The sequence below is a fragment of the Crinia signifera genome, chromosome 2 (genome assembly GCF_055691185.1).
Source record: "Crinia signifera chromosome 2, ASM5569118v1, whole genome shotgun sequence".
Classification (NCBI taxonomy): Eukaryota; Metazoa; Chordata; class Amphibia; order Anura; family Myobatrachidae; genus Crinia; species Crinia signifera.
Window position 1 is genome coordinate 53,406,901 of NC_139218.1, and position 19,856 is coordinate 53,426,756.

The 19,856-nt window shown below is 47.3% G+C and overlaps 1 protein-coding gene across 3 annotated transcripts in view; it reads right to left on the minus strand.

Annotated features, from left to right (window-relative positions):
* Nucleotides 1–15,025, minus strand: part of SARM1 (sterile alpha and TIR motif containing 1) — a 39,908-nt gene extending 24,883 nt beyond the window's left edge. Inside the window, exons 1-3 of one of the 3 annotated variants that reach the window (XM_083172114.1) lie at nt 14,925–15,025; nt 13,816–14,327; nt 1,383–2,001 (exon numbers count right to left, since the gene is read on the minus strand). In XM_083172114.1, coding sequence (XP_083028240.1) covers nt 1,383–2,001; nt 13,816–14,270 — 1,074 coding nt within the window. In that variant the 5' untranslated portion in view covers nt 14,271–14,327; nt 14,925–15,025. The other 2 variants (XM_083172115.1, XM_083172116.1) reach the window with 2 other exon arrangements.
* Between the last annotated feature and the right edge of the window lie 4,831 nt (nt 15,026–19,856).

Below are 19,856 nucleotides of genomic sequence, written 5' to 3' on the forward strand. Positions count from 1 at the left end.
ATTAAGAGTTGTTTACATACATGGCAGAGTTCAAATGAATTTAATCTACAACTTGGTTACCAGCTATTCTCTGCAATTATCTAAGGTGACCTTGTGTTGTGGTCTGGAGTCAGTAGATTGGCCAGAGTTCTGAGAGCAAACTACTCCTGACACAAACCCCTTTGCTGTAGAGGTCCTGAACTAGAGGCTTCACTGAGTGACATGTTGTGGACTTACCCTAAAGTGTGGTATTTGGGGCTTAGGCCTACTAAATGCCAAGTCATTTTCTCTAAATCTCCACAGTAAGCCTTTGTCAACAGGCCTAAATGTGTTCATAGCTGCTTGGACTTGGTTTGTTTTTTTACCTGTTAAGGAATAAGCCTTCTCATTGGCTATATCGAAATCACATAATTTTTTACACTGGCATTAGCTTGATAAAACTAACCATACGTGTATATCATCCTTCTGTTGTACAGCCTAGATTATTTTTTTGTTGTATAGCCTATTAGGGGCATGCAGGTGGAGGTACACCTTGCTCTTTTAGGGCCAGATGTACAGTACTAAACTTGAAAGTGATCAAATGGAGAGTGATAAAAAAAAACAGCCAATCAGCTCCTATCTGCCATGTTACAGGCTGGGTTTGAAAAATGGCAATTAGGGCCATTTACTTTTGTTTGTTTTTACAGTAGTTTTAGAATTCTCTAATGCTTTTGCTCTCTCTCTCTCTCTCTCTCTCTCTCTCTCTCTCTCTCTCTCTCTCTCTCTCTCTCTCCTGCCTATCTTATTTTTTTTCTTTAACCTTATGGATTGCTTAGTTTATGATTTGGTAATTAAGATTTCACCTCTGCTGTTCTGTACAGTGTAAAAAATAGTATTAGGAGCCATTGCCTTTATCAGTTTTGTATCTGCTCTCAAACATCCACCTACATGTGTCTTATTTTTACACTACCCCAAATCCTATAAAACCTATAACTAACAAGTTTGCTAAGTATTAAATAAGACGGGTGGAATGAGTGAATCAGGGACAGGCTGACTGCCATGCATAGGACAGGTAAGGCATGTATTCGCTGGTGACATTTGGCTTGCTGTAGTTTTGTTTTATATACTCTGGATCAACATAATTAAACTGGAGAAAATCTAGGAATTGATTGACGCGTTTCACACCCTTAGTATCTGCAATATCAGTGTGCAGTAGCTCTAAATCAGGCATGTCCAAACTATGGCCCTCCATTTGCTGAGAAACTACACATCCCAGCATGCCTTGCCATAGTTTTAGCATTCCCTAATAGCAAAACTGTGGCAAGGCATGATGGCACTAGTGGTTTCACAACAGCTGGAGGGCCATAGTTTGGACATGCCTGCTCTAAACGGTATATAAGATGGTGAAGGGAAGTGTGATTTACCTTTGTGTTCTTGTGTTCAGATTTTATAGCAGCCTCCACACACAAGTAGAAGGCAGCGATGCACTGAGCTTCTAACCGGGAGCTGTCCAACAGCGGCACAAGACGCTGCAGGTCACCGGCTGTCCTTCCCTGTGTGTTGTCACTGTTGTCCAGAAGTGAGCGGGCATATTCCTGAGGGTCCAAGGTAGAGATAAAGGGTTCCACTAATGCCAGCGTTCCCGACCTCTCAACCTCTTTCTCGATCTCCTTGTTTGTTGCTAGTACAGTGATTGCAAGACAAGCGTTAAAACGAATCTGTTCATCCTCTTTGGAAAAAACTAAAGGGAACAACCATTCAGCTGTTCTCTTTTCAATCATCAGGCGCTGGTTAGAAGGTCCGCTGTACATTGCACAGTTTGCCAGGGCCATAGCGCAGTGTCGCAGAACCACTGGGTCTGTCCAGCGGCACCAGAACAGGATGGAGTCCAATCCTCCGTCACATATCAGCTGTGTGCAGGTTTCTTCGGAGTGTTTAAACATGTGCTCAAGAATGCCTGAGAGGCTACGGGCTAGTCTTGGGTCATCTCTTTCCTTCGCGATGTTTAGGATCACGCCCAGGCCAATGCGGGCAATGCGATCTCTGTGAATAGAGGTACACAAAAGCGATAGTTTAATGGGCCAATGTATGGAAAGAATGAATTGTATTAATGCTACCTGTGATATCATTTCACAAAAAATTGGACGTGATTTAGAGGTGGCCACAATGCCGATGCAGCAGTGATCGGAACTGTGAGGCAACGCAATTGAAAGCTGAGACTCCCCAAAAAAAGGTCACATCCAGTGTTCCCTCTAAGCTGTGCGCACGTGCGCGCGCACACAACTCGATGAGCATGCGCACAGACATTACAACAGAGCGCACAAAGCAACAGTGGTCCCTTTTTGCAGTTGTGGACTCAATTAATGTGTGTTTCACCCATTAACTACATTGTGTGCTGTGTTTTGAATGTTTAAATGTTTAATATCATTTTGAAGTAAAGTTAACACAAATGCTGAACGTCATTTTCCAGTTATATATAAGTGACGCACAAAAATTTACATTTCCTTCAAAAGTTGCACAGCCAAAATCTTTTGCCGCACACAGCCTTCATAAAATTAGAGGGAACATTGGTCACAACATGCCTGCGTTTTTCCAGAGACTCCTGGTTACCTCAGCTAAACCGCCTCTTCCTATCAATTCTTCACTGCGAGTGCGCACTGTGGCCACGACACATGCAAAAATCGGTCAATTGCAAGACCATGCGTCCCCCAACCCCCTCAACACCCCCCCCCCTCCCAGTAAAGGTTACCCTCACTCACCCATCCACTTGCTGCCGCCGGGTCTACGGGTCCTGCAAATCTACTTGCCTGCGGTCCCAGTGCTCTTCCTGTTGCTAAAGAAAGATGCCTCCAACAAAACGTCTGCCCCTAACAGCAGATCGTTTTAAGGATGCTTCTTGGTTCTAATATTACCCTGCAGGAGGCTGCCCAGCACTGGAGGCCAACCACATGTCAGGTCCCTCCCCAATTTTGCAATCACATCACTTATATGTGAATGCTTCACTGATGCTACCTATAGTTGCCTACCCTCCTGTTTTCTGCAGGAGACTCCCTGAAATAGCAGCAATCTCCCTGTCTACCTGAAGAGTCCAGCAATCTCCCTGATTTCTCCTAACCCATATTATACACTAGTACATTTTATTGAGGGGAAAAAAATAAATAAATCAAACACATACAGTATACATTAAAATGGAATCATCACTGTCCATTCCCTGAATTGGTTATAATTATAAAACACAATGTTATAATTAAATAAATATCACAATAATAAATACTGCAGGCAGCAATGTTGTTATCAATACTTTTCCCAAAATACATAGTTACTAATGTTATCTAAAAAAAAAACATTTAAGCTCATATACAGTATATGGAATTAGACACACCCTGTAGGCGGCGCATAACACACCCCTTAACCCCTTCAGAGGTGGGTTTTTCTGGGGCAGGAGTACCTAAATAAAACAGGTTTTTCCTGTCCCAGAAAAACCGTCCACTGATGGGGTAGATGAGTTCTAGCGCTCCCCTCCCCTCCTGTGACTGCCCCCCCCCCCCCCCCAGCCCCTCCGCTCCAGCGGTCTTCAGCGGAGCTCCCCTGCCGCTGCGGCCACTGCTGATCATAGCAGCACATGGCGTGGGGATGTTCAGGGCGGCTCGGGAGGACTCGGGCACCCGAACACCCGAGCGATCCCGTGTCCCCCGAGCCGTGCTGAACATCCCAGAGCCTGACGCCGTCTCTCCCGAAGTAATGGCGCCGGCAGGGGAGCTCCGGCGTACGATCGCCGAAGCAAAGGTGAGGGGGTGGCACAACAGTGGAGGTGGGGAGGGAGCGGCCTAGTGGGGGTCGCTGGTGAGGTGATGCGCCAGTGGGGCCTGCAGGGCCTGTCGATTTGTGGCATGGCCGGAAATTTTCCGGGGATTGCCTGCTGCGGCACCGAAGCTTGGCCCGGAAAATTTCCGGGACTGCCACTGAAGGGGTTAATGGGGCACCATGCGAAATTATACTGCCAACTTTAATCTCCCTGAAACTAGTTTGCAAAAGAAGGCAAGTGTATGATGCTGCCATGTGTGCTCATGCGCAGATTAGCAAACATTGCCCATTTGAGACGGCCGCACATGTGCAGTATGCATCCTGGAGCCAAACCATCTTTCTGCTGGGGTGGGATCTCATTGGAGCGCGTCTCTTGGTGAGAGATTATTGCTAAATTTGAGCAAACATTTTTTCACGGTACCCATTTAGGTTTCAAATATAAAAAAATGCAGATTGTGACAAACATGACTTTTAGGGCTGGTTTCACCAATTTACTATAATTCTAGGGGGCCAATTTATCAATTTCTTTTTTGTGGGATAAATGTGTGTTTTCAGGGGTACCCACAAATATTAAGTATCCCCTGCATTTATATAAAGGGGACTGCAGAAGGTATCAGAGACACATGCTGCCATTCCCAGTTTATGATCTCATAAGCAGCCCCTTCTGGAGCTGCTTTTTTGACGAATTCACCAAGCTCAGGAATTCGATGCTGAAACTATAACCATTGAAAGAACAGAACAATAAGTACAATAAGCCCTGTAAATAGCAACTATCCTGTAGCATGGATGTACTCTGGAAACAATACTCCTTGGTCAGTGAATAGGAAGTGAGGCCGTCTGTCTGAGAGCTCAGTACATACAGTACCTCTGAACATGATGCATACTAAGAAGCAATAACAAATCAATAATGCATGTTGTGCTGTAATAGACAGTGTTTGCATACCCTTAGCTATGTTTACATGGCCTTTACACCAATTGCAGCACACAGCTTGGCACTGTACTACTCTAGTACGCATACAGCGGTTTCATTTATCATACAAGAGTAACAGGTAATCCTCATTTATAAGCACTTTTATTGTGACACAGGCCCTTATTCTGGTTCACTCGCAAAGGCAAATTCCTTCTCAAATGGACAAAACCATGTGCACTGCAGGTGGGGCAGATGTAACATGTGCAGAGAGATTTAGATTTGGGTGAGTCATTTTGTTTCTGTGCTGCTTTGTTTTTGTGCCGCACAGCGTCTATTCCAGCGGTGGCCAACCCGCGGCTCGCGAGCCGCATGCGGCTCGCCGAGCTGTAAACTGCGGCTCCAGCCTCCCGTCTGCAAAGCGGGGTTTTGAATTTGGCGCCAATTCGGCTGCCAAATTCAAAACGCCGCATCGGCGGCCAATAGGAAACGACCGCGGCGAGCCATCAGCGCTCGCCGCGCCGTTTCCGCCCTGCCCCCGGCGTCTGACATCAGACGCCAGCGGGGCCCCGGCGTCTGACATCAGACACCAGCGGGAGGGCGAAAAGTCTTCTCCACGCCGGCGGAGCGCAGGAGCGCTCCTGAAGACGCGAGAAGCCGCCGGAGGATGGCGCAGAAGACGGCGGCGGGGAGAAGAGTTCCGGCGCCGCTGAAGAGGCCAGAAGACGCCAGGATCAAGACAGAAGATCTCCGGCGCCTTCTGCAAGAAAAAAGAAGATGGCTCCCGGAGAGGCCAGCGGGGGTGGGAAGCAAAAGAGCTGACGAAGCTCCCCCCAGTGGCCTCTCCCAACACCAGGTAGGGGCCTTTGGCCTCCTACCCTCCATCCACCCTAGACCACCGGGTGTCGGGCACTAGGCCCGTGGGCAAATTCAGGCCCTTCTGGCCTGTGTGCGCATTAGTCGGGCCCTCTTGGCCCGTGGCTCATTTATTTGTTGGGCCCTCCTGGCCCTCTAGGTGGGCCCTTTAGTTAGGAAGCTGGGCCCTCCAGCATAGGTGTTGCACTGTGGGCAACACCTGTGCTGGAGGGCCCAGCTTCCTAACTGTGGGGTCATATGATGTTTGGCACTGTGGGGGGGCATATGTTTGGCACTTTGAGGGGCATGTGATGTTTGGCACTGTGGGGGGCATATGATGTTTGGCACTTTGCGGGGCATGTGATGTTTGGCACTTTGAGGGGCATGTGATGCAGTTTGGAGCTGGTCCGTGCCGCATTACCAAGCAAGCTGCTCCATCCATGGGGAGCATTGCGTCGCTGCGACCCGCACCACCCGCCAAGCTCCCCCCCCCCTGGAAAGAGTCACGGCGCCGGACACCCCCCTCTCCTCCCGTCCCTGGACAGAGTTGCGGCGCATCGCACGGCAAGCCCCCTCCCCGCCGGAACGTCACAGCAAGCCCCCCCCAAGGGGCACGGCGCCATGCGCCGCATCACTGGACCCGGCAGCGTGGCCCCCCTGGAGTGGGTAAGTGTTTGAGCACCGGGGTGCCCTCCCCTTGTTTCAGCACCGGCCCTGGGGGGGGCTCCTAACCTTTCCCCCCTCCACCGTGGGACAATGGCGGGAACGTCCCCAAACACCGGGACGTTCCCGTGGTAAGCGGAACAGTTGGGAGGTATGCTTTATTATTACACTGCAATATACATCTCACTTTGAAGTAAAACCCCACCCAAATCTCTCTGCACAAGTTACATCTGCCCCACCTGCAGTGCACATGGTTTTGTCCATTTGAGAAGGAATTTGCATTAGCGAGTGAACCAGAATATGGGCCACATTACAATAGAAGCGAGTGTTGCATATTTACTAAGTATATACCAATTTCATGAATTGGCTAAAAGTATACACATCTCAGCTGCAATGTCATAACCTGAGGTATAAGACTACAGGATACATGTCGGTGTCCACAACATATATTTTAATATTATCTTTTGAATGTTGGTCCCTCCCTCTTATTAACATGTAAATGAGAAAACATAGTTATTGAAGTATCAAGTAGCATAATATATACTAGATCGTGGCTGATCAGCATACTTGCCTACTTTTGGAAACTAGTTTCAGGGAGATTACAGTTGGTAGCAGAATTTTGCTCAGTGCTCCATTGAGGTGGCGTGTCATGCTCCACCCAAAGGGCGTGTCTAGTTCCATATATGGAGAGATTGTGAATGTGGCACCTAGAAGCGTGGGTGCGTACTGCTACATCTGAGCGGAGTCTTTTAAAATGACTTATATCCAAATGTAAATGACCCCAAAGCAGTTAATAAGAGATACTATACTTGGTAAAGTGCTGGAAAATGGTGCTGATGATTCAATGTAAATGTATCTGTCTCTCATTCCCTTTTCCCCAAAAAAATGTAACAGTGTAATGTGGGCTAGGTGAAATGAGGGAGATTGCTAGACTAATGAGGGAGAGAGGGAGATTGCTGTTACTTCAGGGAGTCTCCTGCAGAATGCAGGAGGGTAGGTAACTATGGGCTGGTGAGTGTACTCTCATGTGACTTTCTAGTGACTATCAGGGTCCTTACTATTAATATTCATTATTATTTTTATAAAATTTTATTTATAAGGCACCCGAGTGGTTTGCAGCACCATACATATAGCACTATAAAGCAGCAGTGTTAATCCATGCCTCCCAACATCTGAGGTGCCAGTAGGTGGGACTCTGCGTGCACCCTGACATTTTGGGGCAAGTCCTAGTGACTATAATCACAAAGCTCTCGCTGGGCCACACCCCATTTTTGTCACTGTGGGGGCGTGGCCAGCAGCATGCCCCCAGCCCCTCTGTCTCCGGGAATAGACTCAGAACAGTGCTGGGAATGAGGGTCTCTCAACTGCCTCCCCACCACGGGTCACTGACGGCCCCTGGCAGGACTGTCCCCAAAAAAGGGGACCGATCAGGGCCCGCACCACCACTAGGCAGCTTTAGGCATCTGCCTGGGGCGCCGGCCACTGGAGGGTGGCAGGAGGGAGCAGGATGGATGGAGGTGAGCAACTCACCCCCCCTGTGGAGCCACTCGGCCACCGCCGCATCTCCCCCTCCCCCCACTGGAGTGATGCGGCGGGAGGGAGCAGGATGGAGGTGAGCAACTCCCCCTGCAGCTCTCCCTGACCCCATGGAGCCTCTCGGCCGCCTCCGCATCTCCCCGCATCTTCCTCGAGTGATGCGGTGGGAGGGAGCGGAATGGAGGTGAGCCCCCCCCCCTCCCTCCCTGTGGAGCCACTCGCACGCCACTGCTGCATCTCCCCCCTAATGCATGTTGATCTTTTTCATGTGTTGACCTAATGACTGTCCACCAATAGTGGTTAACCTAATGACTGCATACCATGAAAATGATCCTCCCAAAATCCCAGTTATTGTGGATGCTAGAAGAGGCGGCAGTCATTTTGGGAGAGACATTGTTAATGGGGCAGACGCATCAGACCACAGGGGCGGCAGGTACGGGGGGGGGGCTGAAAAACTGTTTTGGGTGGGGGCTGTATTTACAGTTACGCTACTGGGTATCGCCTATTATATTGACTTTAACTAATCTGAATTGGTCCTGGACCATCAATCTACGGCACCTTTGCAAATGCCTCAAGGCAGCCCAGGGTGCCGCAGCACACAGTTTAGTTTGCCCTACATCATATAATGCCCATTCACACAAGCACCTAAAGCAGGGATTCGGAACCTTCAGCCCTCCAGCTGTTGTTAAACTGTACACCCCAGCATGCCCTGCTACAGTTTTGCTATTTAGCCATACTAAAACGGTTGCAGGGCATGCTGGGGTGTGTAGTTCAACAAAAGCTGGAGGGCCAAAGGTTCCCCATCCCTGTCCTAAGGAAATGCCTGACAAGAGGATGAAGACTTAAGGCCCCCATACACTATACGATTTTGGGACGATTTCATCCGATTTCGGCACTTTGGGCCGATAACCGGATGAAATCGCCCCCAAATCGCAGGTGTGTGATATATGATCCGATCCGATGGGCGGTCCCGTGCGCATCGGACCGGATCAGGGAGGTCGGACGGTCAGCACATAAGATCATTCGACCTCCCTGTATGCTATGCATATGCCTGCCCACCTGTCAGGCATATGCATGCAGACACCGGGGGGCGGGGGAGCACGGCGGGCAGACACACTGACCTGGCCGGCATGCTGTGATAACAAATAGCAGCGGCAGTAGTGGGGGCGGCGGCGGCAGTAGTGGGGGCGGGCGGCGGCTCACAAATGAGTTCCCGGCGGGTGCCGGGTGCGGCGAGTGATGCTGACCTGGCCGGCATGCTGTGATCACAAATAGCAGCGCTGCCGCTGCGGGACGGGACGCGCACAGTGGCGGCTATTAGATTTTCAAAATACCTGTCAAATGACAGGCCGTTCTGTGATTGGCTGAGAGCTCTCTCAGCCAATCACAGAACGGCCGGTCATTTGACAGGTATTTTGAAAATCTAATAGCCGCCACTGTGCGTCCCGTCTCGCAGCGGCAGCGCTGCTATTTGTGATCACAGCATGCCGGCCAGGCACTACTGCCGCCGCCCGCCCCCACTACTGCCGCTGCCCGCCCCCACTACTGCCGCTGCCCGCCCCACTGCTCCTCACCGCCCTGCAGCTCCCCATTTGTTTTACATGTGATAAATCGCAAGCGATTTATCACATGTAAAAACTGGCTCATCAAGTGCCAAATTGTATGTGAGCCTCCCGGGGAGCTGCCGGGCGGCTCACAGGAGAATTGGGTCCGACTTGTCCTAAGGACAAGACGGCCTAATGTATGGGGGCCTTTACAGGAGGACATAAATAGTCTGAGTACACATTCAGGGCAGGTCACTTTGAAGAGAATATTTGCTTATCAGGCCTATTACAGGCCTCATTTTATGGGAGACTAAAGAGAGCTCTCCAGTTATAATGGTGTATTAGCTGCAATGGAATGAACAGTGTATATAGCTATAAAGTACTCTGACTGATGGTGCCCTGTGTGCTATTCTCTTCTTGCTGGCCTTTATCTATCACAAGTAAAGTGCTGGTTTATTATAAATCATTTATCCACTGATAGCCCTGTGGTAATGTAATGGTGATACCGCTGTAAAAGTAATCTAGGCTAGTTTGGAAATATCAGGCTATTGCACCCTGGGCAGTGCTGGCCATGTAACAGGGAGGGATATTAACTGAAGCTGCTGTTTAAACAGCAACTAATAAGGCATCTGACATGAATTCATCTAAAACAATGTATTTTACTGAGCAATATGCACAAAACAAACTGTATTTATGAAGGGGGGATTCAACTGTTTTTGAAGCCACGATAATTAATGGGTGCTCATTTTTGCAATTCACTTGTTTCGGCGCCCTTTAACTATTGCACCAATTACTCCGCGTTTTGCTTTGCAAAGCGACAAAGACCAACTTATCTAATAGGTGCGACAAGAAAAAGTGCTGAACCATCAGGCTTTTCGCAAATTTCACACCTCGGACTGAGAGCTGAAATGTGGCTGCCGCAGCTTATGGGTATATGATCTGAGCAACAATTGAATAGCTACAATATACACCCATTTATTTAAATACCCATAAAAAAATGAATTCCCCCCATTGACAGTATTGCTACGCAAAAATTATTTAGGTGAATCGCTGGATTTAAACACAAGGGAGATCCGCTAATGTATAAGGAGCTTTCTGACCAATTACATACTTTCATAAAGATATGAAAGTACCTTATACTTAGTGCCTGATTAACCGGTAGGCTGCTAAGGCTGCTAAGGCTGCAGCCAGGTCTGGGTGAGGCGTCTTGCAGGTGACAGCCGAGGAATAATATTAAGGACTAATTTATTCCATGCTTGTTATCACTGGATGTCAGTTGCCCGCCCACTTTCTTTCGATTGGCCACACTTTCCTACACTTGCAGTGCTTCCTGTAATGCTGCTACAGAAAGAGTACAGTGTGTGTATGTGTGTGTGTGTCTATATGTATATATATTTATATATATATATATATATATACTCATGAAATATTTATTAAATCATACTGCACATCTGCAGCTAACGAAGGTCATGTAACTGACATGTTTGATCCTGGCATCCAATGATCTAAAATAAACTGTGGAGTCACTTCCAGCATGGAACAAATGAGGATTTCTGTTTATCCCTATCTGACAACTGTGTGGGGCCCATGCACAGCTATCATGTGATTACACAGTGGTGGTGAGTCAGAGTATAGGGGCTTGGATCTCTGGGAGCATTCAGTTTAGCTACCTGTTATACATAGGGCCAAATCCAAGCCTGAAAAATAGCACATTGGATGATTATCGATGAACTGCGCATGTCTATAGGCCGCAAAAGCGCAATTAGCGACGCCTGCTAAAGAAGACATCCTTCTACTTTGTTCTTCACTAGCCATTTCCAAGGTGATTGACAGGAAGTAAGCGCCTGGGGGTGGTAACCAAACATAAAGTGAAAGTGTTAAGAATAGGCATTCTTCCCAGATAATGGCAGGATAAGGAGAACAATTCTGATTATCAAGGTTTCTTGGGGATGAGCCAAAAGGATCCAATTCTATTCAAATCTACTCACTTTCACCCCATCCACTTTTCTCAGATCGTGATTACTGGAATAGGACATAATGATGTAACTAGTCCGGCCCTGCCACCAACAGCTACTTGGAGAGAGTCTAAAAGTGGGGAAATACTGTATGCTTTGGACTGCCTGGGTCTGTTTGCCATTTGTTCTTGCCTAGTTCCAGTTCTGGTGTATCAAATATTTCTACTGCCAGTGAATAACCCTCTTCTCCTGTGTGCACAAGACCTGGGGTCAACCACGAGCTGTCGGGCACAGTAAGGGAAAGGCGGCTGCTAGAGGTTCATTCTGGAATTTGGCATCTGGCATAACAAATGCAACCAATCAAAACACTTCAGGCATGATACAAATTACAATATAATAATAATAATAATAATAATAATAATACATATTTAAGCAAAACTTAATAAAACTTGATTTTTTTTTTCAACTGCATGTTTATGTTTTCAATTATCCCCCAAAATTTTGATCCCCAAAAAAGGGTTGATTTTGACTGATGGTCATTATCTGGTTATTCAATTAAAGGCCATTTTTTTCCCCCAGAAGAAAAATGTCCTGTTTTCAGGCGATAACACATGGGATCTAGGATAAGTATCTGGACCCATGTGTTATCGCAGTTTGGAGGCATAATCCCCAAACTGTGCTGGTATCAGTGCTAATTGAATAACTCCTGGTGACTCAATTAAATGTGGTTTATTGCCGTAGAAAATTGAATACCCCCCTAAGTGATTATACTAGCTGTCTGTTTTTAACCATTTTTCCAGGCTGAGCTGAGCAGAGCATGCCACTGATTATTAGGTATGTGCCAGTGGTGCCTCCAGCTGTGCACCACCATCCACGAGCACACCTCACCCCCTGTCACTCACCTCCCAGTCCCACCTGTCCACTCCAGCAATTGTACTCCGGATCGCCAGGGCTCCACTGCCGCTGCCGCCCTCCCCCCTACCATATGCACCAATACAAGAATGCCCGTGCCCACCCTAGTGCATTGGAGCTCCCCCAAACCTCTCGGAGCCGCTGTGAACAGCAGAAGCCCCAGGGAAGCAGGGGCTGCTGCAGAAGACCAGCGGCTCAGCTGCAGCTTGAGTGGTAAGTATTTCTGGGGCAGGACAAACCTGCCCTGGTAGGTTTCTCTTGCCCCAGGAAAAACCCACCACTGAAGGGGTAAAGAACCAAATGCCTGGAAAATAGGGGTAGATTTATTAAGCTCGGTGAAGTGATAAAGTGTCTGGTTTTTATCACCAGCCAATCAGCTCCTACCTGTCATTTTTCAAACCAAGCCTGTAACTTCACAGTTAGGAGCTGATTGGCCGGTGATAAAAACCAGACACTTTATCACTTCACCAAGCTTAATAAATTTGCCCCATAGTATTTTAACTACAGGTAACTTTTTAGTGGATTAGATTCCATGTATGGCTACATCTCTTACTAACTGCATGGCTTTAACTATTTTCTTTCAGTGTTTGTTACCAAGACCTAAGAAGTATTTATATTTTTGTATATGGATACAACACAGCTAAACTCTGCAAACTATGGAAAGTATTGTTCAAATAAAAGTTTTGTGTTTGAAAATCTCTTTGCGTGTGACCTATTAGAAGAGGAGTACATTACTGTGCACTGTGTGCAGACGCCAAACTTCCTGTTCTCTAGGGAGGCTTCATGCCATATCCCAAAATGGTCAAAGAATTATCTACTGTGCATGTGCTGGGCCCTCTTGAGATTGCACAAGTCACTGTGTTGGAGAATCATAGTGGAAGACACATCCATATAGCTCCAGAGAGCCCTGCAATGACTTGCAATCCACCCAGTGCCTAGACAAAGTTGGTTCCCCCCAACCATCCTAATTTCAGTAGGACAGTCCCACTTATAGGGAGCTGTCCCACTGTCCCACCCGCAGGGACACTATGTCACAGTTGCTGCTCTGATTTGTTATGCAGAGCAGCAGTGCCGGTGAATGGATGCATACTAATGGTGTTCATTCAGTGCAGTAAATAGGCAGCACCATTGTGACATAAAAATCGAAGATGTGACATGAGATCACGCCTACAAATAGCCTTATTCAGTGGGCGTAACCTTACAAGAATAAGACCACACCTCTTTTTTCATATGTATGCAGCTAATGAGCTGTATAATGCCCCACTATGCTGAAGCTCCGCCTCATGACTACCAGTGTGTAACAGTGAGTACAGCGCTACCTACTATGTATCAATAAACCAACACCACTGGTTATGTTAAGCTTCTAAAAATGAAGAGGTGATTTTGCCCATAGCAACCAATCAGATTCAGTCTATCGCTTTCTAGGATGAAATAGAGAAATTATGGAACCTCATTGGTTGCTATGGACAACATTGCCTCTTTTCCTTTTTACAAGCTTTAGTAAAAATGCCCCAGATTAGTGTGTCTGTTGCTCAGGAATTAGTTTGAAGAGTGTATACAGTCCCAGCTATAGCATAATGATACGTGGCCATAGGCATGGCACAGCTGCTGATAATGGAACTCTGTCTTTTGCCTCATGTGTTAATCTTACTTGCGCTGAGCAGTCATTAACAGCATTTACCTGTTTTCTGACACCAGGATCTGCTCCAGAAGCTGACATGCCTCGTACTTCACCTCATTCTCAGTCGATTGAAGAAAATTTAGCAGCAGGTCCAAAGCACCTTCCAGTCTGATTGTTTCACACAAGCCCTGTGCCACCTCCCTTCCCAGCGCTGGCATCACCCATGCCTCTTCCACTATTTGAAAAATCTCGGAGATAGTGTCACAGATACTCTTTGCACACATGGCTTGTTTCAGCCTAGATATAGCAACATGAAGATCAGGCAGGACCCTGTCCAAAGCCACCTGCACATCTATGGAAACCCCAGGGGACACTTGCTGGACCCTACTTGGCCCTCCAGACGTCTGCCACCAGCACATACTGTTGACGTATCCCGGCACAGCAAGGCGCTCACTGCTGAACATGCTGATGAATCTGCAGAGTTTATAGGCTGAGATGAGGAGGGTGAGGACCATGGGTCCTTCTATAGCATCTCTGAATTGTCAGGATTGTTGCTGAGCACTTTATCCAACCTGCATAAAAATAAAAAAAATAAACAGAGATAACAAATACAGGCTGGTGAGGTGAGAACATGCATTGGCAAGCTGTGCATCGTCATCAGTCATGCAATTGTATTGTTTCAACAATGCACCTACAGGAAACTCACATGAACTCAATATGTCAAAACATTTGACAAAAATACGCCAGAAGCATAATCAATTACAAAGGCCGTGGAAGTGGGTTTATTCTACGCAGTGTTAGCTGTAATTATTGTCATAAACAAGGGTGAGACAAATAAGTTTAGATACTGTACCAGAACTTACAGCTGCAAATGCACCATCCAAAGCAATTTCTGCCTTTTAATAAGCCTTTCCTTAATGCAGATGATTCAGAAACTTAAAGAAAATATTAAGCTAAACTCTACTAATGAGAGGCATGCAATGACATTAATAGTTACAGGACTGCAATTCCAATGAAACAGTAGCTTGCTAACAACAAACAGCTCTAAAAGAATAATAATGAGAAAAAAAAATGAATGTCCTAGAGCCCCTGGCTACACAATCCCAGCCTCTATGTGCTGCATATGGCTATATATCTTCCTCAGGGGTCTCCTACTGTCCCCTCACTACCTGTCTGCTTCCTCTTCTGTTGTCTCCCAGCATCTCACCAAAGGCAGGCAGCCGCAGGGTGACGTCACCACCTCCCGGTCCCACCCCTTGGCAACAGTGGAAACCCGTCTCCCTGACGACAACATCCTCTTCTGCTTTTTTCAGCCGCAGCACCTCTGAGGGGCGTGGCGTGTTGGACAGCCCAGACCAATCAGCTCGACCTGTAATATGGGCGGAAGTGAAGCAGGTTCGTGTGCCATCTCTGCCCACACTCACTCTTTTTCTGTGTTACTTTCCATATTATCCTATCAGTGCATGTCAGGAACAAAGAGAAATTACAAGGACAGCCTCCTGGGGTTTATAATAGCTCAGCTGTAGACTCCAGCCTAACTGAAAGTGCACTGCCTATGCAATTAGTCTTGTTTGCAGTTTTGCAGTTCTTAATTGCACCAGGATATATATTTAATAGGCATAAAGCTGTTTGTGATATTTTAGTTATGCATAGTTATATATGTGTTGAGATATATATATATATATAGAGGTCAAGAGGACCGGCACTTAGTATATCCAATAGGTCAACGGGTGATATATGTGAATATATTATATATATATATATATTTTTTTAATATTTTTTTATTTTTTTACATATATATTTATTATAAATATTGTGAAATAGAAAAGGAGTATTTATATTAGCAACAATAGCAGACACTATATTAACAAAGCTGCCATCCTACTGGAGAACAGACTGTGCTGTGGATAGGCTGAGGACACGTCCTGCACAGGAATGAACCATATTGGATTTCTGTGCAGCTATTTAAAGACTGCCGAGTCATTCTTCTATAATGAGGAGCCATATGCAGCACTGTATGTGTTGTCAGGCTCACACATTGGTAACCACCCTTGTAATTACCTGGACTATAGAATCATACTATTTTCTCCATATACTGCATAAAAATATTGTATCAATAATTTACACATAATAACTGGCTTATGGCTAAAAGAGCTAATGTATGCATGCACTGAACAAAAGCAGTATAATGAAGTGTCTTCCTTCTGGGAAGTTTACAAGACATATGTGAGGAGATGAATCAAGTGAGAAGAGATAAAGTGGAACAGTTGCCAAAAGCAACCTATCAGCGCCTGTGTTTTGATAGACTGTGACAGGCAAACAGTAGTTAAAAGCTGATTGGTTGCTTTGTGCAATTACTCCATTTTTTCTCTTTCCAATGCTTGGTCTAGATCCCCGTAATGTGTTAAGTTGCATCTTTATCTTCACTGTCTTCTTTGTATTGAGTGGTGGCGACCTTTTGTGATCTCTGCCAAGCAGCACTGTGTATTTATGTATGTATGTATGTATGTATGTCTCAAGGTCTCCACTCCAATCAATACATAGTGATGTTATCATTACTTGTTCAGTCCACTTAGATAGAATGAGGGCTGCATAGACTCAAGTGCATTTAAGAGCCTGTGCATTTAGTGATTGTTTAAATAAAGTTATTGAAGAAAGTAGATTACCCAGGAAAAGCTCAGGCAGTTGAGTGGCAGGTGGGTTAGCCCATCATGTAGCTTAGGGGCGTTAGTTTAAAGAGGGGTTTATTAGAAGAAGTCTATAGGAAGTGACGTACTCTTTGAGGGGGAGATTCTCTAAGCTAAAAATGCGGTAAAAACCCCGTTATCGGGGTTTTTACCGCATTTTGGGATGCTGAAAGCATCTCTCGCCGGGTTACCGCGGCGGGGGGTATCGCCAGAAAAATCTGGCGATGCCCCATAGAAGCCAATGGGCTTCTACCGCAACCCTCCGCCGCCCCGCGCCGACCCCCCGCCGCCCCGCACGGACCCCCGCCACCCCGCATCGCAACCTCCCCCCTCGCCTGTGTCCGGGCAGCACAGCGCAGTGCTGCCCGGACCTGTGACCTCCTCCCTGCACTGATCCTCTTCCGGGTGCAGGGAGGAGGAGAGCCCGGCGCAGCAGCAGCAGCGCCGGGTGTGGGAGGGAGGGGGGAGCCGCCGGGACCTGCTGGGACTCGGCGACTCTCACCGCAAAGGACAGCTCTTAACGCAAGAGCTGTCCTTTGCTATAATTATAGCATATGTTACAACATATGCGATAATTATAAATGCGATGGGCGGCGAAGGGGGCGGAGATTCTTAGAGAATCTCCCCCTGAGTCTGGAACCCCACCCTCCTTATTCCCTTTCAATCCCTGTGCTACCTGGTCTTGGGGCCATCACCTAAATTCGGCTTCTATAACTTTAATTAAAATCTCAGTGAAGGTGCTCTCGACCAGCGGTCAGGTGAGGTGTCAGGTGGTCGCTATGCGGTATTGCCCCCTCCCCTTTGCCAGGATGGCTGGTGAGTCCTGCCTCCAGGGGCGGACACTGGGCACTTGCCATGCTATAGAAGGGGCGGGGAATCCGTCACAGTGCAGGCTGTACCTCACGATAGGTGGTGTTATGGATTGGGGCGTTACAGTCGCCGCAATGTTTAGCACTAGGGTTACCACCCGTCCAGGATTACTCCGGACAGTCCGGTAATTAAGCCAGATGTCCGGAGTCCGGATGGGTGGCGTTCCCGGACTATACAATGTCCGGGAACCGCGCTGCCACTACCACTAGTGACTTACTAGAGCGCGAGCCGAGGTGAGGAGATGCGCCGGGAGTTGACACGGGGAGAGATAGAAGCTGTGCAGACCTGTCTGACAGTCTGCTCGTCGGCTATTTCAAATCTCGCGGTTCAGCAGCCTATCAGGAGTGGTGGATCCTGATTGGCTGCTAGACCGCGAGATTTGAAATAGCCGGGCGGGGTGACGTTGTAGCAGGCAGATGTGCGGGACATGTGTGGTACCTGTGGGAGCAGACGCGCTGCTAGTTACATGAGACATAGAACAGTAAGTCTAACTGCGGTTGCTGCTGCGTAAGAAGCGCCATGTCAGTGCTCCTGACGGGGCAGCACCTCATCCCCGGGACCTCGAGCCTCCGCTACCTTTCAAGCAGTTTTCTGTTTTGTTTTTTTTAAACAGTCAGTGTCAGTGTCAGTGTCAGAAAGCTGTGTCAGGGAGCAGTGTCAGTCAGCGTCAGGGAGCAGTGTCAATGTTAGAGAGATGTGTCAGGGAGCATTGTCAGTGAGCTGTGCCAGAGTTGTCAGGGTCAGTGTCCGACGACATTTTAATTATAAGGTTGGCTGACATCAGGCTGGATGCTGCATGTCCAGCCATTCTAGTGTGCTTCCACTGCCTACCATCAGTAACAGTAAAAGTGACCCCCCCCCCATGGCTGCTGCTGTGTGACAGACTGGCACTGGCTATCTGAGGAGCCCTAAGTTGCCCCCTGCTGCTTTAATGCTTGGCCTGTTGTCCAGACTGAGTGACACTGACATCATACCAGCTGTCCAAGAGACCCAAGTCCCAGTCAGTGTCTGTCTGACAGACAACTGAGACACCCTCCACTGCCCACCCCAGCCCCACCACTGTGTATTGCAGGCCACTGCTGTCTCCAGCCCTGTGTGGGCTGCCTGTGGCTGTGGTTTCCCCCCTGCCTTAGCAGGCCCTAGGGTCCCCTCCTGCCCTCAACAGGGACCCTCTCTTCTGCTCCTGCTGACCTGACTGATAGAGCATGCAACCCCTGGCATAAAGCATGAAACCCGTAGCAGCAAGCATGTAGGTAAGCGGCACTTATGTGGCATAATATGTAATAGGCATTACGGCATGTGGTATTATATGTAATGGGCATTACAGTGTGTGGCATAATGTGGAATGGGAATTACAGTGTTTGGTATAACGTGTAATGGGCATTATAGCATGTTGCATAATATGAATTGGGCATTGCGATGTGTCGCATAACATGTAATGGGTATCATGGCATGTGGTATAATATGTAATGGGTGTGGGACTTGTAACAAGCATTACGGTGTTATCCATAGTTTTAAAAAATTGTTGAGCCCTGGCATAACTTGTAATGGGCATCATGGCCTCTGGTGCGCACGGTCACTGTTGTCCTTCTTTTATGGAAACATTGTTGAGCCCTGGCATAATGTGTAATAGGCACTATGGCATGTGGTATAATATGGATGTGTGACGTGTAATAGGCATTATGGGGCAAATTTTTGGTGCGCGCCTACGGCGCTCACTGTCCATCTTCTCTCTATTTAAAAAAAAAAATTGTCCACTCATGGCATAACGTGTAATGGGCATCACAGTGTGTGCCATAATATATAATGGGCATCAGTGTGTGGCATAACGTGTAATGGGCATTACAGTGTGTGACGTAACATGTATGTGGTATTACTGTGTGCGAAATCAAGAATAGATTTGAAGCAAATGTAAAAAAAAAAATAATAATAAGGCGGGTCAAGGGGCGGGGCTGGGGGCGGGTCAATGGGTGGGCTGTGGGTGTGTCAAGGGGCGGGTCACTGTCCAGGAATCGCTCAACACAAAGGTTGTAACCCTATTTAGCACCCTTGACTGGAGCTGGTCTCAAGCAGTCATCCCTTTTACAAATAAGGGACATACCATTTAAATAAATATATATGACCATTTAAACGTATGCAGTTGGTGTCCGTGTCGTTATTTCTAGGAATTATAGAGTTAAGTAAAGGTTAAGGGTCAATCGGTATAATTTAATAGGCGCCTTAAGGGCTTCACTGTTGATGATGTGCTATCTCTTATGTTACAGGGTTCAATCACCACAAAGGTTGGGGCTCTTATATAGATGAGTCCAGTTAGATCATGGTTGCACAGGCATATGTATCGCAGCAATGCTATGCCCCACTAGGTTGCATACGCTCTCACACAAGGGTACCCCAATTAGTGTGATGCGAGATTACGCACACCCCATAATCCTTTGATTGCGGCAATGATCTAACTGGACACATGAGTATGTGCTTCAGAATTATTATTTTTTTTGGGGGGGGGGGGGGGGATGGTAACAAAATACCAAAAGCCAGGATCTCAAC